Here is a 25,000-nt window from a genome sequence, read left to right on the forward strand (position 1 = left end):
TTTTGGGGGCATGTTAAGAACTTTCAGAGGGTTTCCTAAGGCGTTACAGGAGCGTTTTAGGAGGCTTTGGAAGGTCTCAGGTGCGTTACATGGGGGCAAGGGGGTCTCCTCAGGGGGTTTTCGATGGAATTCACGAAGTTGCAGAGAATTTTCAGCGAGATTTATTCAGGTGTTGCAGGCGTTACAGTAACTAACAAATCTTTTCAGTATCTTTTTTGTTCTAGTCATGTCAAACAAAATTGATTTTATCTACGGAAATTCCTATCGAAATTTCTCAAAGATACTTTTTATGGATCTTTTAGACGCAGATTCCAGGTATACAGGATTTTTCTACAGAAGTTCGTGCAAACATTTCTCTATGCATGCTTTCAGAAAATCCTCCAAGAATTTCATTACAAGGTTTCTTCAGGAATTTAGCTTTTTTTTCTAGGAATTCCACTGCAGATTTTTTGAGAAGTTTCTCGAGGAAGTTCTTCTGATATTGCTCCATAGATTCATTCAAAAATACTCCCTAAGATTTCTACAGGAAATCCTTGCACCTGTATGTGGAATTGAACTGATATCAGTAGGTCGGCTCCAGAGACACGTTTTCCTCTATTTGGGAAATTTGTGCCATGAGTTGCACTGGAGTGCGCACATGCGTTCATAGAATGAGAGGTACAAGCAGACACTACAAGAAAAAGTTCATCCCGCGGAATTTTTCAGACTTTTTTTTAAGAAATTCCTGCTGGGATATTTTTTTAATTTCCTTCATTTTTTTTTATCTCTAGATACTTGTTTGGAATTTCACGGATGTCCTAATTAATTTCAGCAAGGGTTTACTTCAAAAGCTCTTCCAAAGAGTTTTTCATAAATTTATCTAAAAATTTATTTACAAAACCGGCCGAACAGTCCGGGTACCTAGAAAGAAAAAACAATGAATTAGATACAGAATTAGAATTAAAAACATGTTAATTACTTACCAAACCAACATCATCTACTCGATCGAAATCAATCATATTTATTTTGGATTCAGCTGAATTGACAGCTGGAACATATGTATACAGTAGGATAAATGGGTGTTAGTGAGTTACCAATGAGTGTCATCCAACACATCATCAACTTAACAGACTGACAGCATCATTCTTGCACGCAAGTTTTAGACAAGGAAAGCATCTGTCAGATAAAAGTGTGTGTTTACATGTACACAAATCGACGGTTATTGAAAAGGTTTCTGCAAACCATATAGATCCCATGGAACTAAATTAACTTATTGATTGTCAAGGGCAAATGAAGGTTGAAAAACAACCAAATAATAGAAGCTATAAGCCACAATGGGCCTCCATAAGAGCCCATGGGAGGGAAATGATATAAATATAGACCATGATGCCATGTACAAATCAGTTACAAACTATCAGCAAAGGAAAAATATACGCTACGAAACCCTTTAAGACCCGTGTTATTAGTGACCGTCGGAAAAAGTGACCGGAAGTGAAGAAGTAAATCGTATTCCAGTTCTAAGCAGAAGTTCTATTCGAAAAGGTGATCCGCGAGTTATTCCCTTTCAAGCCCAGTGACCTTACAGTTCGGTTTGATTTATTCGAAAAGGGTCGCTGCGACAACACCTACAGAGATTGCTTCGGAAATTCTTCCCAGGGCTTCTCCTGGAGAAATTTCTTTAGTTATAATAACTATTACTAGCTTTATTTTTTTGCTAGAGGCCGATTTATCTTCAATTTTTTCAGTGATAATTGCAGAAATTTCTACAAGGATTGTTTTTAGAAATTACTCTAGCGGTTACATCAGAACTATCTGCCAAGATGTCTTAAGAGGACGCTGCAGAATTTGTTCTTATATTTTTCCACTAATTTTTCATAAGTAATTTGTAATAAAATTGCACAAAAATACTGTGAAATCCTTTCTTTTCCTGTTTGGGACCAAGTACTACTGCGACCATTCATTTGATCTATTGTGGTATTATCCGCTTTATTTTTGCTGTACTGAGAGGATTCATCACTATGGAAAAATGATTATCCTCACAGCTGTTGGCGTATCTCCCAATCAGGTACTGCATATCGTATCGCCCAATTTTCCCAAAACTCCATTACGCCCTCTAAAAGTAATCCTTAAGGGAATTTCAATGAAATTCTTAGAGGAATGCCTCAAGAAATCCCTCAAAAAATCCAAGAAAAAAAAACTACTGGAAACTCTTAGCATAAATTTCAAAAAAAAAAAAAAAATAAATCAGGAGTTCGGGGAACATAATTTCTGTAGCAATTTCTTCAGTTATTTTGCGAGCCATTCCAGTAAGAATGCTCACGATAATACCTAGGAGAATATTTGAAGAAACACTTGAGGAGAAAAAGATGAACGACTCTCGCTCCTAACAGGCGACACGAATAGCGCCGCTCTGGTGAGCCAAAGTTAAACTAATAAACTCTTAATTTATTTTCGGAAAAACATGTCAAAACAAACGCACAATCAAATGCACGCTAAACTTTTTTCACAAATTTCTCACATTAATGCGCAAGGTAATAAATTGTAATCGCCAAAATTTATAAATTTAATCAATTGATCAAGTGATGGGTAAACCAATTTCTTGAATTGAATGTTTAATTGTTCGACAATATAGGTTTGCATAAATAGTTTTACTTCAAGCCATGTATAATGTGATTATTTTTTGTGTAAATCAAGTTGTCAAATGTTTGAAGTGTTTGTATGTTGTATGTTTGTAGTTTATCTTCGTTACAAGATGCGCATCAAAATATATTGGAAATATTTTAAGATGCAACCATACATGTGATGATTCCCATATGCATTCGAAACAAATGAAAAATTATATATTATTCATTCTACTTAATCATGCCATATATTATGCTTTTGGTCGAAATACGAAGTGACCGAACGTGCGAAAATTGATTTTTAACCTACTTAGAAATGTCGCAACTCAATTTGGATTAGTGCATATTGTTGCTCTTAATTAGCTTAATGATGCACAACAGAATAAAATAGATTCAAATTTACTTCGCCGCTGCAACTTCGCATGTGCTTCTAGCGAAGATTTCGATTTGGTGGTAATAAAGTGCAAATAAAGAATCGCCTTGAAAATGTTTAAATCGATTTTAGATGACGAAAAACGATATTTAGATAAATATCAAAAATTTTAATATTAGAGGGTAAGCTGAGAACTTCCTCTGCCAATGACCATTTGGCATGTGTATATCGTGTGGCAGGTACAAAGATACCAAAAAAAAATCCTTTACGAAAAGCTCCTGGACCGACCAGGAATCGAACCCGTTTCCCTTAGCATGGTCATGCTGAATTCCCACGCCCTTACAGTTATGGCTGTAATTCCCCCCAAAGCCACTTTTGTGTACAATTTCTGGAGGAATTTGTACACAAAATCATTAAACTATTACATGGAGAAATTTCTGAAAGGCATCCTGAAGAAACAATAAAACAATTCTGGAGGATTTGGTTAGAGTACCATGGTAGAATTTCAAAAAAATGATGTTTGATGGACTCTTTGATATAATACCTGGATGAACAGAGGGTTTTCTCTGCTGTTTTCATAGAAAATTCGTTTTTAAGCTCCTTGGAATGCAGAATAGCAATGCCTGTAGGAACTATTGGAGTAACATCTGGAGGAAATTCCAGAAGAATCTCTTGAGCACTTTCTAGAGATAGTTTCAAAGGGAAATTTCAAATAAATCTCTGAATAAATTAGGGGCCCAGATGTAAAGGGGTGTAAGTCCCAAGTAACCGTACCAGATGAATAACGGCTTCTTGAGCTAAAATTAGCTTAAGAGTGATTTGTATTACTCTTATACAGCAAAAATGTTTGTTGGGGTGACCATTTTGTCGAAGTTGAGCTGAGCATCTCGGCTGTGGTGGATACAAAAATCAGAATTAAATTTGTTATGTAAATTTGAATGTAAATTAGTTTAAGACTCGTAAAGGAAGGAAGCAAAGAAGGGATTCCAAATTAAAATGTTTGTTATCCCCAATCTCGAGCAGTCGCTTTTAGATCTTTTCAATGTCTGAGCATTGGTGTTCTCTTCAGATATCAGTCTAGTATTGCTTATGTAACTGTACATATCATTTGTGGGTAACGTACTTGGGTTCCGTGCCCTGGAAAATTTCAATGAACTTCATGATCTCTATCCACCTTCTGTCGAGTCGGTGTGGTTCGCCTCCCGCAAGGTTACACCATCCTACTCATTTCAATCGACGACGATGTCAGTGGATACACGTAGCACCACCAACTGCAGCTGACTGCATATTGCTACAGGATGGCTTTATGAGGTGGAGGTGGATAGGTTACCTACCCTATGGATGATGTGCCAGATCCCCCATCGCGACGAACCAAGGGAATAACGCCGATGGCCGTAAACTTCATTGGTAACGGGCTAAAGGTGCACAATGATGTGGTGATGCGTTCTCCTCCATCATCGCATTCATTGGTAGGTATATCCCACACGATGGCGACGACCATGACGGAGAGAAGCGACGAAGTGAATGGTCGATATTTTTAATGAAATTTTACTACATGCGTCCATCATTGCAGTTAAATGGACTGAATGGTGGGCAGAACGAGCGTGATATTATCATTGTGGCTGTTATTAGTTGGTCTCATTTCTTAGAGATCGCAATTCGTGGTATAGTAATGACCTGCTATTGGTAGGAAATAATTTATCATTTGTTACATGTACCTTACCTTCGAACCCTAGGTACTACAACTGATCAATTGTTAACATTAAAAGAACAGAATGGTAATTTGAATATTTGGCACGTTTGTAGAAATAACAAACAAAATGAGATATATCGAAAAACATTTTCCGTTAAGATTCGAATTCACGACTACGTATTCCATAGACTAGCGCTTCAACCAATCGAGCCACAAAATTAGTTATGAATCTGCGATGTAATACTAACCTTTACCAACACACACATCAATATAGTGTCTTCTGTTGCAAGAATTCATTGCCATTTAGTCATTCCCAAAAATTAAAAGTTATTCAGTGTATTTTTTGCAAATTTAAACATAAGGTAGCCTAAAAGCTACCTACAAACTGAATACATGTTTAGCTCTTCTTTTTTCTCAAGATAAATTAATGAACATAGTTAGCCTTGGTAGTATTTCAAATCACAAAAACAGGGACGAAACTAATATTTAGTAAATGATTGTTGTATCGAATCATAGCTGCTTCCCGTTGGAGTCTAGACTATGAATTTTATGATCATCACATTCCTTAAGCGCTGTTTGCAGATCAAAAGAAATTTCTCAGCCTATCTTGATGCATGGGAAATTCCTTGCCTGAATCGCTCAAGAAACCGGTTTTTCTTCGATCGCAGTACGCAGTAGCGAAGAAATGACAGTTCAAATGGCAGTCACCGTAAAAAGTTTCTGCCAGGAATCACTCAAGAAGTTTCTTGAGCGAATCCTTTCGAACTCGAAACTGCGCTTTATACAGAAAGAAAATCAAAAACGTTTATAGAAACCGTTTGTTGTTCGATGCCAAGCACGTGGCCCATCAAATCTAGATGGCGAGGTGTTTACTTTCGGAACGTGAGCTGCCATCATCATTCCGTATAAACAATAAGAAAATCGACGACGACGAAGTCGACGATCCATCAAAATTAAAATACACCTAGCGTCTTCCCGATCAGCTTCGTTCAGACAATGCCATCTAATTATAAGTTTCCGATTCAAATTAATCGTATTCCCCGTATTCTTTTATCGCGACTTGCGTTTACAGAGTATCCCACCGATTGAACCGATGATTCGTCGAATACAGCGTTGCAGACCGTGTCAGTCGGACAACTCAAGCTGATTAATACTCAAGTTTCCCAATACTACTGCAAAATACTCCTGCAAACGGTTGTGATATCATCGAAGTCATCCTTCAGAGGAAAACTTCACACACTAAGATTAGTTCATAACGTAAGAAAAGCGGAAACAATCAATCATGTTGAACCGTTTCCGAGTCCGCAAGGAGAAGCCGTACAAATCGGAGAGTATCTCCACGACGGCCAGCACCGTGATACAGGATGCGACCAAAGACAACCGCAAGCTGATACTGGACAACAGCCGGTGGGAGGCAAGTAGATTCGGGAAGGATTCTAGACTAAGCTGACTGTGTGACAACACTAATAATCGAATAGCCTCAAACCTAAATCTACCATCTTGATTTTTTTCTTTTTTCTATTTGACTAATAGAATTGTGTTCTTTGATTACAGCGACGGTTACAGAAAGAATTAATGTCCCTCATCAGAGAACCCCCACCCGGAGTGACGGTGGACGAGGAGAGTGTTAGTCAAAATTTAACTCAGTGAGTATTACTTTACTTTTTACATAGGTTTCATGTTTTAGTAAACCAAATGCCTTAGGCCGTTACAAATATTTATTTCACTTTTTGTCCTACCACCACACCACTCTTTGGTTGGTCGAGGGGGGGATAAAAATAATAAAGCATTTATTTTGAAAAATAATCAAAACTCCTCGGATTTGTTAAAGAATTTTTGCCAAGACCCGATATTTTGATAAATATTTTTTTATCTAACCCCTCAAAATGCAAAATCCAGCCAAAATATTTTGAAGGGGGGGGGGGGGAGACAAAAAGTGAAAATAAAATTTGTACAAGAAACAAGATAACAAGAAAAAAAAGCTTTTGTTGATAATGTATTGAGAGATGAAGGGGAGAAAAGATATGGCTAGATCCCTCAGTGGATATTAGTGTGGGTCATCGGAAGCGTTTTCTCAGATCAATGCTTTTTTGGTTCCGTTTCGGGTCGTGAGTATCTGTGCAAAATTTGAGCACGATCGGTTGCGTCTACACTTTGCGCATTGCAATTGAAATTTGTATGGGATTTTGTATGGGAAAACATACTTTTTTGCATTTTAGCCATAAGTTGAAAAAGTTTGTCTGAAACTTTTTAACCGATACTGTAAATTGATAGCCTAGGATGTTCTGAAAAACTTTGTTGAAGACCACAAAGCGATCCGATGCTTGTGAAAATAGTTATAACCAACGAACCACATGCATGTGTTTATGTTTTAACATGTAAAGGAATAACAATAGCAACAAAATCATAATGTTTCGCCAAGCAATGCCAACGCTATAACCTTTTTCATATGCATCAGATTACTTCGTGGTCTTCGACAAAGTTTTTCAGGACAGCTGAGGCTATGTTTTCACTTTATCAGTTACACGGTTCTAGAAAAAATCGAGCTTATTTTGAGAGAAATGCAAAAAAGTGTGTTTTCCCATGTAAAACCCCATACAAACTTCAAACGCGATGCGCAAAACGTAGACATAACCGATTGTGCCCAAATTTTGCACACTTATTTGGGTCATAAAATGGTATCAAAAAAGCTTTGATCTGATGGGATACCATTGAATTTTTCACTTTTCCAAACGATGACCCACTCTAGTTGATATTTTGGGGCCTTTAATGTTTTTCGCATAATGTTCAACCACTTTACCCAAAAAGAGTTATGAGAACACCGCAATAACAATTGTAGATATTCGAGCAAAGTTTGATATTGATTTGGTATTTGTTGTTCAACAATAAAAATACAGTCCTTGAAACTTTAGGTATGCATTCATTATTGAAATAACAAAAATTGTTATTTTTTATTTGCTATTTTTCCATGCAAAACCATGGTATTCGGTTTTGTTATTTCGCCTCTTATTACCACCTAATATAGGGCATATAGAGTTATGATATCCGTGTAGAAGAGAATTGTAATGGCTAGTTTACCCATTAAAATAAGCTTACTGAATGGTAAAATATGCCATTTGTTTGTTTGAAAAAAAAAAAGGACAGAAGTGCAAATATTAATAACTGGCATTGTTCAATGAAATAACTAAAGAATGTAAAATTTTCACATTGCAATGGTAAACTAAGAACAAAAAAATAAGGTAAGGAATTGCAATATACACCATTATTATTGGCATTATAGTTCGGCAAATGTTTGAATAAACATGTTGTTGATAAATTGGGTTTTGAAATTTTAAAAAATGTATTGATTTTTTGATTGTACACGAAAGAGCACCTTTTTCTTAGCAACTATGCTTTTTTTTCAGATTTTTAGATTTTTTTTTTGATACCTGAAATCAATTTCACAGATTTTTTTTAAATCACTTTTTGACAGCTGGGCAACTGTTTGACATCTCCACCCAGTCAAATTGCGGCGAGGGGTGATTCGACAAGTCACTCCCATACAAACTTCAAATTGATTTTTGGATAGGTTCCTGGACACCAAAATTGATGAACATATGAATTTCGGCTCAGATGCAGATTCAGAATATCGAATTATCTGAACACGGTTAGACGCCAATTCATGCTTACGTCAATTTGTTGATCTAGAACTTTATAATGTACTAGCTGTCCCAGCAAACTTTGTCTTGTCGTCTTGTGGTGGTTTGACAACTGTTGAGCTCAAAATAGCACCGCACTCTTGGTTTCGTTTCGATTGTGTTGATTTCCTTCCCAGCTCATGGAAAATCGGTACTTTCTCAATTTTCTTACTTTTCTAGTTGATTTTCGTAACTTTTTGTACATATAAACACAGCCACCACGAATACCTACCGAACCGTGCAAGAATCATGCTGATCGGTTCATCCGTTCGTGAGTTTTGTTGCCTCAAAGGAACTTCAAACTCATTTTTATATGTAGAAGCTAGATTTACGAGAACGATGCTATCTCAAATATCGGTTCCTGAGATGTCAAGAGTTTTTTATTTCAGAAAGTCTTCCAGTCCAGATTTTAGTGGCTTGTCTAATAACTTAAACCTATTACTTATTTTTGCAGTTAATTCCTTCAAAGCATGCTTGAAACATGCAATCATTCATTAATTCCTTCAGACATTCTTCAGAGTTTTTTCATGACTTCCTCGAAAGATTACTCCAAATCCAGGAATTCTTTGAGAAATCATACCAAAGTTTTTATTTTTATTTTTTACTAGCTGTCCCGGCAGACGTTGTACTGCCCCTTTGGTTGTGATTGTTTGACAACTGCTGTGGGCTCATTTAGGCACCGCACTCTAGATTGGTTTTATTGCCATCGCTTTGAATTTCTTCCCCGCTCATAATAATTTCAGTAATTTAACAGTTGCTCTACTTCTAAGTTGATTTTCGTAACTTTTTCCACTTATAAATACGAATCGAACCGTGCAAGAGTCTTGCTGATCGGTTCATCCGTTCGTGAGTTTTGTTGCCTCAAAGGAACCTCTAACTCATTTTTATATATATATAGATTTTACGGCGCATTATTTCGGTGTTTCTTTTAGAATCCCAGACTTGGGAACTTTTTCAATGCTGTAGAAATTGTTTTCGGTACAGGTTTGGGCATTTATCTAGAAACTCAGTCTGGAAGTTTTGAAGGAATTTTCTCACAAATTTTTATTTGAGAAATTGTTCGTTCTGTTTTCTGAAGTTTTTTTTTGAAGAAGTTCTTGTTAACCCTCTAATACCCAAATTTTTGATTTTGATCTAAATATCATTTTTCGTCATCTAAAATCGATTTAAACATGTTTTGGAAGATGATTCTTTTCAATTCTCGATTTCGTGAATTTCAGTTTTTGATTTTTCTAATTTTTATTTTTGAACATCCCTACACTTTTATATTTTTCCTGGAAGCCAATTTGGGGAACGGATTTTTTGAGATGAAAACATTTTGAGATTTTATGATTATTGTTGAAATTTTATTATTTTAAATTTTTTTCACAGAAAATTTTATTTTCCGTGTAATTTAAAGGAAAATAATTTTAGAGTGTATTCGATACCCTTAAACTATTAAACAAGGATAGAATGATTTGGGAAAATTTTAAAATATGTTAATTGTGGCGATTCAATGCAAAATAAAGAATGACTTCTAAAAGGTGACTAAAGCATCAATTTTTCAATGATTTTAAAAAAATGTAAATACGCTTTAAAATACACCAAAAACCGTTTTGAGATATACAGAATGGTCCTAAATATCAGCCAAAAATATGAAAAACTTTGATTTTCCACGAAACAAAAATTACAAAAATGCTCAAAACTATACCCCGTCTAAAGGCGGGATTGGGTATTAGAGGGTTAAAGTAATTCAAACTAAATCTTCAGGTCTACATTAAGTAAATCTTTAAACATTTTTGGCGAAAAGTACTTTAATGGTTTAGTAATAGGCATTTAAAAATTAACTGCCCCGATTCGAACAACAGTCCCATGTGAATAGGAAACCCAGCAAACATGGGACTGTTATGCGAATAGGGACAGTTTAACAAGTGTAAAAAATCTAAACTTTCTCCTAAATTTTTTTTTTCGTATACATAGTACGAACGAATATTTAGGAAGCCAACCGAGAAGGCAGGAGAAAAAGGGAAACCTTATTTTCTCAAGTAACAGAAACAACACCCCTCTATTTTTAAATGTTTTATTACAATATTTCTGCTTTTGAAATGCTTGCTTTGAAAGGCCAAAGATTTTTCTTAAAAAGTAAAAAAAGATAACGATTGTCTCCGCGTCTGAAAAAGTTACCTTCACCTTCAGACTTAGCAACGGTATAGCAGTGGCACACTGAGGCACTCTTCGATGCTTATTGCCACACTTAAAAACGGCTCAAGTAAAGGCGAGCTGAGCATTTTTCTACCTTTTAAGTTGATTTCCGTAACTTTTTATATATGGATCGATTTCGTTCTAAAAACAAATCGAACCATACAAAAATCAAGCTGATTATTTCATCCACTCTTGATTTATATTACTTCGAAGCGAATTATAAGTATTTTTTTACCCACATAGATTTCTCATCGTTTGCTTCTCACTTACTCAAGATTCTTCTATGGTCACTTCTCACTCCTCAATGATTCCCACTTCTCGCTCTTCTCTCGACAGAACTCTTTCATTTCTGCTTACTTTATTTTAACATTTCACCCCTCGCTATTCACAGCTCTTTCCTCATTTCTCACTCTTCATTTTTTACTTCTCATTCCGTAAATGCAAGAGCTCATTCCTTACAGTTCACTTCTCACTCTTCACTGCTAACTCCTCATTTTATAATTTAATGGTTAATAATCACTGCACAATGCACTTCCCAATTCACTCAAAATTCTATACTGCTCACTCTTCTCTGTTCATTACTCACTTCTCACTTGGCTGAAAGTCTCTTTAATAAAGGCAAATCAGCCAATCACTTCTCACTCTTAAGTGGACATCATTTGTGGAATAGCTTGTGAGAATGTCGTTTTCATAGAGTTTCTGAAGCTCTCAGTGTTTCTGCAAATATGTGCAAAAAATGCATCATTTGATAATAAAACGTCAAACAGCAATATCATATCATATCTTGATAGAAAACTATTGATCAGTTTTATTTCTGCCTTCATCGCGTACGGATGAGCGGCACAGTTGTGCTCTTTTGCTACGGCAGTTTAATTCAACTAAGGAATGGATGAAATGATCGTGAACACTGTTCAGTTCAGATTCCCACCGGGTAAACCTTGTCCATCATGGGCAGGAGTTGCGCGAAGGAGTTAAGGGCGGACGGGACGGTCGGGTAAATATCCGCCATTGCTCTGTTGCTACTAAGATGGTAATCTCAGATTCTACTTCATATTTTGCAACAAAAACCTATCATTGTGTATGCTCACTTGCACTGCACATGCTGATTGTTTTTCATCATCTTCAGTGCAATAGAACTCGAGATTACCATCTTCAAAATCGCGAGGCAAATTGTTAGAAAGAGAGGCAAGATAGGAAAAATAACACGGCGTCCCGTTTCACCTTAAATACCGATGTGCTGACGATGGAAGCAGCATATCGGACAGCTAATGATCGATCAATCTTTATAAAATTCACCTCTCAGGAGGCGATGATGGATTCGCTGAATAAAAATACGGAACCCAGGAAATTTCACTACATCAGTGGAATTTCAATAGAGGTACGGATGACAGAAGTGAGCAACAATGTACGATACGTTCGGGTGTTTGACCTGCCGCCGGAATTGAGCGACTGCACGTTATTGTCGCGCTTATCTTTTATTAGAGTCCTGCGGCGGTCGTACGCCCGCTAGGTCCACAGCCGCAGTAGCAGTCGCAATACAAAACAAAAGAAAACATGTTCCTGCCCAAAACAAAAGCACGTGGGTTTCGCGAAGTGACAGATGTTTTCGAATGTATTTGTGATGAACGACAAGAGTGGCTCAGTAAAATGAGTGTGCTTGCTGTCAAACCCCATATAATGGAATAAAATACATTTAGAATCTGGTGACGCTTTTATGATTAGTAACTGTCGCGCTTATATCGAGAGCGAGAGGCAATTAATCGCCATTTTCCGATTTTTCTTGAGAGGCATAATAAAACCTGCGCTTGAAAGATACGGTATGGTTGAACGTGTAGTGCAGGAGAAGTTTTCGGCTGATCTTGGTCTTCTCCATATGCACACTGGTGTGCGTGGGGTGTATATGGACATCAAGCAGGACATACCTCCGGAGATTATCGTTGGTAAACGAAAAGGACGAATATACTTCGATGGACTGCAGGTTACTTGCTTTAACCCACGAGCGCTAGCTGTTGTATTTTGTACAACACGTTGAAAAAATCTCGCTTTTTGTACTCAGCATTAGCGTGGTGCTGACGCAGGTAGTCAACCGCGCGAGTTACGGAAGGTTAAAGGGTTAAACGGTCAAAATTTGGTCACACATTTGGTTTCATAACTTGAGACTGCGTACACCAAAACAGCTGATTTTTGGACCAGTAATGGTACATTATATGGAGCTTAAGCCATAAAATTTTCATCAAAATCGGTTAAGTATTTGCGGAGATATTGTGAATGCTGAAAACTGCAAATTAAAAAAAAACACAGTACAAGGCAACACAAAGTTTTTAGGAATAGCTAGTTTCTAATATTATTTCCTGTGAAGTTTCTAGATAACCTAGTTTCTAGTTAAGGTAGAAATGCCAGTTGGTCTCCAGTTAGCTTAGTGGTTAAGGCTATGGATCGCCAATCCGGAGACAGCGGGTTCGATTCCCGTTTCGGTCGGGAAAATTTTCTCGACTCATTGGGCGTAGTTTTGGGCCTCACAATATATAAATTCATGCAATGGCAGGCAAAGACAGCCCTTCAATTAATAACTGTGGAAGTGCTCGAAGAACACTAAGTTGAAGAGAGGCAGACCAAGTCCTAGTGGGGACGTCGAGCCAAAAAGAAGAAGAAGAAGAAATGCAAGTTGAGTTGTTAGCTTTTTTTATAGAAAATGCTTGCAAAATATTTTAAATTCTCTCAAAATCTGTCAGGATTTTTTCACATTTTTTTGGATTGCTTGTGAACTTTGTCAGAAATTCGCCATATTCCCCACAACCTTAATTCAGGAAGAAAATCTAGATATCCCCAGTAATCTTAGTCCTGCCTACTACGTTTTTGATGTCCTAACTTCAACAAGTTTAACGGAGAACATATCTAAAAAAATCATATAAAAAAAGTATAAACTATCTATGTTTTTTGCCTTCTTTGGGTGAAAATTAACAACTAGACAAAGTCGACCCTAATTGGGCGTTCCGTTTGCAAGTTATGCACAGTATGCCACAACATTTTTTGTGTAAGATTCAAATCAAATCGCTTTAAAATAGTCCGTCTAAAATCTTGCTAGAATTCATCTTAAACTGTTCATTCAGTTTTAGGATTAAATAGATCTTAAGTTTGCTATGGAAAAAAAACCTGGAGTTCTAAAAGAAGTTTCTGAATTCCGATAAAAATTTCTAAAATTCTTTTTTAGATATCCGCTGATTTTTTTTTCCACATTTGTTTGAAAAATTTCCAGCAAATACAAAGAAGAGTGTTTCTGTGTGGCTTCGTGGTCGTGCGGCTAAGGTCACCAAGCCTTTAGTCGCATCGTGCTAAGGAGCGCGGGTTCGATTCCCGCCGCAGCTGTCAGGAAAAGTTTTCGGCTGTGCCACTGGGCGTTGCATGCTAGTCCGTTGTCTAGTGTCGTGCTTCCTTCAAAGAGCAAACAGCTCACTGGAAGCATTAAACGTGTCTGTGTCTTTTTTTTTCTGTAATTCTCGTGGAAGATTTTAAGAAATTCTAATACTTCACTCCCACTAGAGAACCAGTTTTTAAACCCTTCCGAAAAAAACGGTGATTTTTTCAAACAAATAAAATTAGGAAAAATATGATACAATAATTTTAAGATTATGTTTGTACCTTCATTAGGCCAGTCCAAATTCTGACTACAACTACATATGTAGTTGTTTTGACCGCTGACGACGCGTGCCCAATTGAACAAACTGCACCATACTCGTGTTGTACACGACAAGCAAGGTTTTTGTAAGTGTTGCACTCTTTACAACGGCGCGCGTCCTGAAGGGTAAAAAGAGGAACAAATGATGAAAAAAAAAAACAATTATTTTACATTTTTTTATTTCGATGAATCTAGCTAATTATATTACTTTCGATCAAGTATATTTTTCGGAAACGCTCTTTCGATTAATTGTCGTTCAAAACCTTGGGTAGACGAAACATACCTTAAAACGAATCTCAGAAGAAAAAAAATCGCGAAAATGTCACTGAAGTGGTTTTGGTAAATACCCTGGAGTTTTTACAAGAGTTACCGAAGAAAATTGACGCAATTACCTACTGTGGGAGTCTTAAGATATCTTTCTAAATTATTTCCAATCAAATCTTTGGGCAAATTTGTAGAAGAATGTTTGAAGGATTTCTTTAAGATGTATGGCGCTTCCGACGATTCTGATGAATATTCAGTTTTAAGACAATGTAAAAAACAGAATAACTTCCGAAAGAATTTATTCAGTAATATCTTCCCTTCGTTCCAGGTGGATAATCAACATCGACGGCGTGGAAGGTACGCTGTACGAGGGAGAACATTTCCAGCTGTTATTCAAGTTTAATAATAAGTACCCCTTCGATTCACCCGAGGTATGTAACGGTGCTACGAGAATATAGCTTCACCGATTCCAAAGAAATTGGCATCGGTAGATTACACCCATTGACGCGTAGCAGATTGTATGTGAAAAATTAATCATAAACTGTCATTCTCTCGATTCAGGTCACGTTCATAGGTTCCAATATTCCCGTGCATCCGCACGTCTACTCGAACGGTCACATCTGCCTATCGATCCTGACAGATGACTGGTACGTACCTGCTTCTAATTCTAGTCAATCGCTATCGCTTTGTTTTATATTTAGTCTCATTACTAATGACCCGCATGGCTTACAGGTCACCCGCGTTATCGGTGCAATCCGTGTGTCTCAGCATATCGTCGATGTTGAGCAGCTGTCGGGAGAAGCGACGCCCGCCGGACAACGGGATCTACGTGAAAACCTGCAATAAGAACCCGAAGAAAACCAAGTGGTGGTATCATGGTGAGCATGGGTGCTTAGCGGGCGCTGTAACGAACGTACAATTGTGGTGGGTTGCCTATCTTTCAGGGGAACGGGGTTGAGAAGGTATGGTTGCATTGGAAAGCGAACTACATATTAGATAGGCACCATGCGTCTCCATTATGGTTTTTGAATGCCTTCATAAAGCCATACATGACTTGAAGGGGTGTCCTACGTTAGGCGGAAACACGAAAGGCGGAATCACAAAAGGCGGAAATACTAAAGGCGGAAAGTCACAAAAGGCATAATTACGAAAGGCGGAATCACATAAGGCTTATTAAAATTTGCCGGACGTTTTTAACAAGCAGAGCAAACGGCCGGCCGTTTGCTCTGCTGGTTAAAAACGTCCGGCAAATTTTAATTAGCCTTATGTGATTCTAACATTCATGCCACAGTTAGTGGAATCGACTTTAAAAAAAGAGGTTGCCCTTTTAGGCATAGTTTAGTGTGTATCAACCGTACCTTCAAACGTCAATCCACTTCCACCGAGACGAACTAACACTTGACTGAAAGGCTGAAAGCCCCCGAGCTCCATTACCCCAAGTGACCCATCACCCCGGAGATTTTTTCCTCAATTATAAATGTTCTTGGCTGATAAAATTTCATTCAGTTATAACTTGACAGAACAGCCTATGATTAAAAGAAGGAAAAATCTCAGATAAAAATATTTACAGTTGCAACGCCAACAAATTCCTTAAAAGAACAATTAGATAAAATAGCCTAAGACTGAAAGAAGGATACATAATGATTACATTAGCAGTAAGAATGCCAAAAAAGTCCTTAGTAGTAAGGCCAGAATGAATAACATATGCTCAAAGGAAAAAAATGTTGTTGTGGAAATTGTGGTGTACCATTTGGTGCACCGTTAATTATCTAGAGCAGGTCTCCAGATAGGCTTGTGGATAGTTCATTCGGGGTACTGGAATTCAGGGTAATGTCCTGAAGCCGATTTAAAAAATCTTTGATAAAAATATGTGCAGTTTCAAAGCTAACTAATCCCCAAATGGTTAAACTAGAAAGAATAGCCTATGGATAAAAGAAGGAGATATTTCTGATGATTATTGGTAGTCAGAATGCCAAAAACTCCTAATAAATGAAACTAAAAAGAACAGTTTATGTTGAAAGAAGAGCAAATCTTTGCTGAAAATTTTAGCAACCCATGGCGTTTGTCCGTGACTCTAAACTCTTTTGATCATTATTCGGGAAAACGGCATTTGGCCAAATGGCCAGACACCAACTCTTTCTCGTGATCAGTTTGAAAAGGTCGTCAGTTTCCCTAGAATCCTATTCAGATAAGTTTCGATGGTTTTTACTGATTCCGCCATTTCAAAATTACGCCTTATGTTATTTTCCGCCTTTCGTTACACTCTTAAGGTGGTCTGCCTTTCGAGTTTCTGCCTTTCGTGATTCCGCCTTTCGTGTTTCCGCCTTTTGATAGGGTCCCGACTTGAAGACAGAATACGCAAAAGATAGGTAGAACAAGCTAGGTTCGTGATGGGTTGTTGAAAATATAAAGTTAAGATAAAAAATATAGATGGATAGAAATATATTGAGGAAGACAGAAGGCTTACGACTTCCGCTGATGCATTTCACGACTCACGTTGTTGTCTACCGTTGTAGATATCCCCGTCTCTAGTTACACTACTGCCAATACTTGTCCTGTTTTCCGGGTCTAGTGGGCCTTGATGAGTTCATCAACAATAGCATCCTTAACAGATGCCTCTATTGTTCTGTAGCTGTAGAATGGTATCCTTTACTTCAATTAGCGAGGAACTTGGTTGGTTCCCACCATCCGCACAGGCTAACACTGTGATCCTCAGTTCCTGCGTTCACTGAATTATTCAGGTGTTCGTCGAAGACCTGTTTCCACCTTTCAGTCACCTTACCTTAGTCCATCAAGAGGCTTCTGTTCTCATCCCAGCTAATTTTGGGAGGAACGCCGCACGAAGCCGTTGCAGAATGCGTTCAGCTTCCTCTAGAACGTCAGTGTTTCTTAAAAACGAAGCACCAATTCCTCATTAAGCTGCTTCTGCTTTCGTTTGAAACATTCCACGTTCTACCGGTCCCATACTGCAGCATCACGGCCTGCACTGCGTTCTTCTCATTAATGATCTTCCTACACTCCTTGTCAAACAAATCGTTCCTTTGACTCCGTTCCATGTACCCGACAGTTTTCTTAGCAGCGTCGTTTATGACTGTTTTTACTGCACTCCATCAGATTTCAAGAGGGCCTTCATGTAACTCTATCTCTCATAGGTAAAATGCTACAGTCATTCCTCGATAAAACGTAACTTTTTTTTAGTTCGAACTTGCTGCTATTTTAATAATGAGCATAATTTATTGAATAGTCTTTATGACATAACACCCCTTCTGGAACCAAGCCCGAACCCTATTTAGCGTTATAGGACCACTTTCGCAATTGTATGAGAGTGTTTGGGGTGTTAAATGTTATTTAGCTCTTTGCAGTACAATTATTACATCTTCTACTTGTTCTTGACATAACATCTCTTCTGGAATACACCCTATACCTAAAAGTACAACAAGATCAAAAAACCTCGCTCGTTGTATGAAGGTTAAACTTCAAACCGTTTAAAGCAGTAGAAACTATTTCTATTTCATGTGATACTAGGAGTGATAACGTCAGTAACGGAAAAGTCCGCTTAATCTTAGTGCAAACCCTGCAGAAAATTGCTAGAGAAATTCATTGATATATCCCAGGAGGATTTTTTTTGGGTAATCGCTGGACAAATCTCCAAAAATACCTAGAAGAACTCTTGAAGGAGAGGAATCTCTGGAGAAATTATGTTAGATATCCCGGATAAATTTCTACCATGGATGCAAAAATATTGCTGGTATTTTTTTTAAGGAATTCATGGAGAATCACATAAGGAATATCTGTACAAATTCCAGGTAGAGTCCAAGCAGGAGTTTCTGGAGGAACTCTTGCGTGAATAACTGAGGGAATCCTAGTCAAAATTTCTAGAGGGATTTAAGCGAGAATCCATGGAATAAATTTCAAGGAAAGTTACTGAAGGAATCGTTGCAAAAAGCCTTTAAAAATTCCTGAAGGCATCCTAGAAAGAGTTATTGAAAAGAAAATCATCAGAGATTCCAGGAAGAATCCAACCAGAAACCTCCGGAGGACTCTCTAAAGAAAATCCTGGTGAAACCCCATCCGGTATTCCAGGAGAAAACCTAGAAAGAATTTTCGGAAGAATTACTGATAGAATGAATCCCTCCGAAAATCTCTAGAAATCTTAGGAAAGACATTCCTAAGAAGAAGTCTGAAGATGACATTCTGTTGAAATGACTATCGTTTACGACTGATACTTTCGATTTGCGGGATATTTTTTCGGCAACAGCAGTCTGAGAGGTAAGCAAACACAAGCAAAGTTTCATAACTTCCACTGTTGTCATCGACGATGATGTCATCAGTTTGACAGGTGTGGTAGCATGAGTTATCAAGTTGATAATCCAAAATTGTAAAATTAGTTATGGAGTGAGCACTAGCTATCAGTTTGTTACTGGTCAGTTATTGTACTTTGCTCGGGAACATAAGTGATGCTCCTACGTCCGACGTTTCGGATCCTTTATTAAACCTTTTTCATGGCCACAGCACATGTTTACAAAAATACAAACTCGTATTCCCTTGAAGAAGGTTCAATAAAGGAACCGAAACGATCGTAGGCGCATCAACTGTGTTTGCTTACCACTCAGACTGCTATTGCCGAAAAAATATCTCGATAAGCATCCTAAAGAAATTACATCAAAATGTGCTGCTTAAGTTCCATTTCAGCAGGTTTTTCTGAATGAATCTTAGCAAATACTCCTTGAACAGGAATTGTTGAATACTGGAGTATTTTTGGAGGATCCTAGCAGGATCCTGATGATTTTCAGCGGTCGCGTTTCATTCTAAATTTTGACAGATTAATAGACCAAACCGAGTTTTTCATATCCACCAGTGTGTTTCAAAATCAACTTCCGGAGAAGTCAACGAAGAAATTCATGTCGTAATTCCCGAAGTTACTCCGGGAGAAACTTCCACAAAACCTCCAGAATTTTTTTTTCGAGAAACTCTTGGAAGAATTCCCGGAGAAACTCCTGAAAAAAAATCTGGAAATTACGAGTAATTTCTAGAGGAACTTTCGAGGAGCTAGAAGAATTCTCATAGGAACCCCTGGAGCTATTACCGGCAGAGCTCCTTGAGCAATGCTCTGATCACTCCAGGAACGATTTTTGGGGAAACTTCTAAAGAAATTCTTGTATCCCGGAGAATCCCTGCACTTTACTATTACTTTAGAGCTTTTAGTAGAACTTGTTACTTCAGACTCTAGTTTAATTTAAAAACACTTCACTAATACTTCACTTTTGCAAAAGAAAATAAAAATGAATAACTCTTTTAAAGAAAAACTAGAAAGGACGAGCAAATTCCTTTTAATTCTACTACTGTGCTTATCTTCGGACAGATAGGCCTATTTCGTCTGTGACTTACAGACTTCTTCAGTGTCAAGTGCTCGACTGAGTCGGGAGAAATTTGTGGAGCAATTCTTGGAAGAATTCTCGGAGGAACTCATAAGGCATTTCAGGAGCTCAAGAGCTTCATGAGACATTTACGCTCTGGAGATTTTTCAACAATTTATTTTTCGGTTTAGTCTCCGGAATCACTAGGTCTTGAATCTCATGAACATTCTCATACTCCCTAAAATGATAGTTTTCTCCGGAATCCCTATATTCTTTTTGCAACTATGAGTTATCTTCAGGAACTACGATATTTTCAATAGGACAAATTCTTCTGCTTCCAAAATATCATTGAAGAAACATGCGAAAGTGGAATTTGGTCTATTTTTAGCGTTCCAAATTTTTAGAACTTTTATAAATTTGTATAAAAAAAATAATATACCTACCACCAGGCTTGTCCGCACTGAGCGCTTGAAAATTCTGCTCTTTGGATTTACAACATGAAGCACATCATAAATTAGAAATCTTTTCATCTTATCAGATAGAAGAATGTTGAAATATTGTAAATGTCATTTCGAACTGTCGAAAAACCGCACCGCAGAGCCTCACGGAGCGCGCAAAGAGATTTTCACCCGGGTGAAAACACTCCAGTGAATTTCGCTTTGAACGGCCCGTGCGGCGCTGCGGTGCAGTTTTTTGACAGTTTGAAATGAGATTTAGAATATTTCAACATCCTTCTATCTGATAAGATGAAAAGATTTCGAATTTGTGATGTGCTTGATGGTGTAAATCCAAAGAGCAAAATTCTCATGCGCTCAGTGCGGACAAGCCTGCCTACCACCGCTGAAAACAACCTCGAAGAAACCGGAGGTGAAATTCTAAGAGGAATTATATCAAGAACTTCTGGAAGAATTACAGCAGGCATCCCTAGAGAAATCTTAGCAGATATAAACCCCAGTAGAAATCATAGAAGATTTCTTGGAGGATCTCCTTCAGGGAATTTCAGGATAAATCATAGAAGGTAATTCCTAGGATATCTCGATGGGAACTCTATCAGGAATCTCTGGGTGAATTGCCGAATGTGTTCTGGAGAAATCCAAAAGAAATTTGTGGAGGCATTATCAGATGATTTTTTTTTGCTTTTTTCACAGCAATTAGTGAAATGATGTACACCTCAACACCGCCCACAGAGGAGATTTCTTATACGCACATCGACAGATAACGCTTGCCAGACCAGATATAATAAAGAAGAAGAATCTTGCTTTATTGGTTAAAATAGTTATATCTATATATAGCTGCTATGATTTTGATTTATATATGTAAGGTCTTACAAAATTTTAAAAATGTATTAAATATAATGATGAAAACAAATATGCAAGAAAGACTGAAATCCACTGTTGGGTGAATAACATGATCTTTAGGGTAATTTAATCTCCAGAATATTCATTTAAAACAAAATTGAGGAAAAAATGTTTTGCTTCGACATAACGTAACTTTGATATAACGTAACGAACATAAAAAATGCAGTTACGTTATATCGAGGTATGACTGTATTTGCTTTTTTCTTAGGAAAAATACTTATTTTCTTCAACAAGTCATATCTTTAAAAGAAGCAAACAGATTTACAATCTCTTGGTTGAATTGAAAAGATCGTTCTTTGTTCTATTCATGGTGCAAAAACTGCGAGAACCTTTTTTGTTTGAAGCTTTTTACTGAATTTAGAAAAAACGATTTTTTTAATTAAAAAAACAGGCATAACTCTGAAAATCGATGAGATACAAACATGGCGTCTTCGACAAAATTATGAGTTTTAAGATGCTCTAAAAGCGCCCAGAATAAAGTATTTTGAACAAACCAACACCTAAACTAATTTTTAATAGAAACCATTGCATATGGAATACGAAACAAATCAAGTAAATTAAACTCGTCTTTGTGAAATAAGTAGGACTCCTCAATCGGCTTCAGCTTGTTAAACTGAATTTCAAATAATATTTACAAATCGGTGTAAGGGGCTGTCCAGTGTCCATAAATCACGTGGTCATTTTTCTGGATATTTCGACCCCCCCTCCCGCGTTATCTTCTGTTCATATTTTTTTTCCAATTTGTATGGACCATGATCTATATGGTTTATGGACAGCCCATGAGAGTTGACACAACTGCTCACTACCGTGCTTGAGAAGCTCAACCGGGAGTTCATCCTTCCCAGAAGCCTTGTTGTTCTTCAGTCCCCTAATGGTTGTTTTGATCTCGTCGTCTAGCGTTGGAGATTCCACAGCCTGTCCGTCGTCATCGATTTGAATTATGTCAGACGCTCTTCCATTCCCATCGTTCAACAGTTACTCAAAGTGATCTTTCCTCCTTGGAGTCACCATATGTTTTGTCTGTCACCACTACGGTCATTGCTTATCAAATGCTGCTCTATTGCTTATCTAACGGGTTATTGGTCTACTAACAACGGGTTTCAAGGTTTCCAGGAAATTTTAACGAGGGGTTTCAGAGAAGTCCCTAGAGGTTTCAGGGACGTTCCAGGGGGATGTAAAGGGGTTTACGTGAAATTTCAACAGATTTCAAAGAGTTTCAGGTGGTTTCAGTAAGTTTAAAGAGGCTTTTAGGGTAATTCCGGAAATTCTTGGGGAGCTTAGCCTGCTAACAACATCTAACAAGAGATTCGGTGGCTTTTAATAATTCAAGGGGTCTTAAGGATGGGTTTCGGGGAGTTTCACGTAGTTCCACTCCAGGGATCGCAGGAGATATTACCCAAGTAACACACATGTTATATAAAAGTTACGACAGCGCAAGTTTTGGTTGTATAGAAGTTTATTTTACGTTATTTCAACATAATGTTAGAATTACGTAAAATAAACATCTATACAACCAAAACTTGCGCTGTCGTAACTCTATTATAACATGTGTGTTGCTTGGGTAAGAGATTTATGAGGCATTGCTAGGGTTTTCAGAGTAGTGCAGAGTGGTTTCAGTGTCTCACGGGTGACTCAGTTCAAAAGCCCTGAATTACCCGTGAGACTATGGGATATTTCAGGGTTTAAGTGAGCATCAAGAGGTTTTAGGGGTGTTTCAGTTGGTTTCAGGGGTATTTCAGCCGTTTCATGAAATCCCAGGACCTGGTGTGATGGTTAGAACACTTGACTATCACGCCGAGGACCTGGGATCGAATCCCACTCCCGACAAACTTACAGAATGTGGGTTCTTCCTTCGGAAGGGAAGTAAAGCGTGGGTTTCGAGATGAACTAGCCTAGGACTAAAAATGTCGTTTATAGATATAAAAAAAACAAAACATTGGCCTTCCTAGAATACTTTCTGAGGCACCCATGAAACCCTCGTAATTCTAATGAAACTTTCTTAGAAACCCATTAAATCTCCTTAATGTGACCCCTTTGGCCCCATCTCAATCCTTAAGAAGCAAAACCTGTTGTTAGAGCAAAACAATATATTCACCTGCAGCCCAGTGCATAGAAATAATTTGCACTGTAGAAGCATCAAAAGATAGGAACAAAATGAATAATGTTTGGATAAATATGAAGGAAGTAAAACTAATAAAATATATGAAAAGAAGATATTTAGATTGGAAGTGTGTTTTTAACGTAAGTTAAAAAAGGTGTAAATATAGCATTATATCCAGATGATAGGATAGAAAAGCAGTAAATAGGGTAGAAGAAAAAAATATGAAGAAATAAAAAAGAAGTAAACAGAAGAACATATAAAGAAATAAATACAAATAAACAGATAGAAAGTAGAACAATAAACAAAAGAAAGATAGAGGATAACATAATAAGAAGCAAAATAAATGCATCAAAGAGACTCTACTTGTCAGTGTATTTTTTAATCTATTTTTCTCTCTCATTTCAGATGATTCCGTGTAGACTTCGTTGACACCCGTTGGTTCGTTTCCTAGCTTAATTCAATACAAACAGAAACAAAGAATGTAGATTGTTCCCTGTTCTGGTTATGACGCGATGCCTCACTTAACCAACAACGCGCAGCACATCCCGAACGAAGCAGCAAAACCAAGTTCAGTTAGTTTAGATGCGATAATGCGAAAAGAAAAAAGAAATAGTTTTGCTAGATCCAAAACGTTGAATAAAAAAGCGAGTACTTTTAGAAGCAAGGATGGATAGAACAAATTTTCGTCCCACAAACACTTGAAAGCATACTACCTAAGTCATAGTAGAGAACAACAGAGAAGTTTTTGCAAAGTTTTGCTCATTGCTCATCGAAGCCCCCTCACCGGTTAGAATAAAAATTAACAAATTGCACGTAATTTTGCTCGGGTTGCAAATCAAAACTGTTACAATCAATATATCAATTTGAGTAACCATTCAACCACCCATTCGAGATGGTCAGATAAGCTTAAAGTTCTCCTTACTAAGTACAATAGTGAAACTTGTGAGTTCGTTTCAGTTTTTTTTTTTTTCATTTTAAAACCGTTGGGTGTTTCATTTTCAACAGTTTTAGGCAATTTGTAGTTTTGTTCTATCCAATTAGTTTTATATTTCTCTAACAAAATTCAAGTTCAAATGTTAAAGTTTCTATCACGTGTCGAAACTTTACTATTTTGCACCGATTGAGATTATCACTGAGAAAGCAGGAATATACCGCAACAAACAAAGTACTTTAACTTGATTTCATCGTTCAACTTGTAAAGCTTACTACAAATCAACAGAACAAAAACATTCCTATGATTGAATTTAAAATGAATCCAAAAAGGCTTTATTGAGATTGCTTAAATTGTAATTAGTTCGCATGAATCTACTTTGGCAGAAACAAATTTCAGAAAAAATGTCTTATATTCCACAGTTCGTGTATTGTTAAAGGTTTTATTATGGGTTTCTGTGTTTTTCTTAAATCCATTTCAAAAACCCAACAGTCAAAAGAGAACCCTCCTAACAAATTGTGCAATATTGTTAATGCACAGTGGTAGTAATCAAAGACACCATTTAGTGGTGATTTCCGGTCAAGTAAACTGGTTGCCAGTGGCAACCCCCAAAGTGTGCTGCCAGTTTTCTCGACAGAAAATCTCCGTACATTTTCCTCACATTAGCGTCTAACAACAAAACAAACGAAATGAATTTTTGTCGTCAATTGATTCCTACATACTACCTAACACATACAAAACAAAACAATTGCCTACGTATTAGTAGACTATGGAAGCATACAAATAAAT

The 25,000-nt window shown here is 37.3% G+C and overlaps 1 protein-coding gene across 1 annotated transcript; it reads left to right on the plus strand.

Moving 5' to 3' along the window:
• The first annotated feature begins 5,567 nt into the window (after positions 1 to 5,567).
• On the plus strand, positions 5,568 to 24,542 carry LOC109426840 (ubiquitin-conjugating enzyme E2 W). Its single transcript, XM_029869525.2, has 6 exons — positions 5,568 to 6,080; positions 6,221 to 6,312; positions 14,793 to 14,895; positions 15,026 to 15,111; positions 15,197 to 15,342; positions 23,686 to 24,542. Exons 1-6 carry the CDS (start codon positions 5,949 to 5,951, stop codon positions 23,697 to 23,699), a joined length of 573 nt encoding a protein of 190 aa, XP_029725385.1. The 5' UTR covers positions 5,568 to 5,948; the 3' UTR covers positions 23,700 to 24,542.
• Positions 24,543 to 25,000: the final 458 nt, after the last annotated feature.

The sequence above is a fragment of the Aedes albopictus genome, unplaced genomic scaffold (assembly GCF_035046485.1).
Source record: "Aedes albopictus strain Foshan unplaced genomic scaffold, AalbF5 HiC_scaffold_568, whole genome shotgun sequence".
Lineage (NCBI taxonomy): Eukaryota > Metazoa > Arthropoda > Insecta > Diptera > Culicidae > Aedes > Aedes albopictus.

Excerpts from the sequence above, each read along its gene's own strand:
- LOC109426840 (XM_029869525.2), top strand. The coding sequence starts at position 5,949 with ATGTTGAACCGTTTCCGAGTCCGCAAGGAGAAGCCGTACAAATCGGAG. Across the intron at positions 6,081-6,220 it reads TGGACAACAGCCGGTGGGAG|CGACGGTTACAGAAAGAATT; the intron begins GCAAGTAGATTC and ends CTTTGATTACAG. Across the intron at positions 6,313-14,792 it reads GTTAGTCAAAATTTAACTCA|GTGGATAATCAACATCGACG; the intron begins GTGAGTATTACT and ends CCTTCGTTCCAG.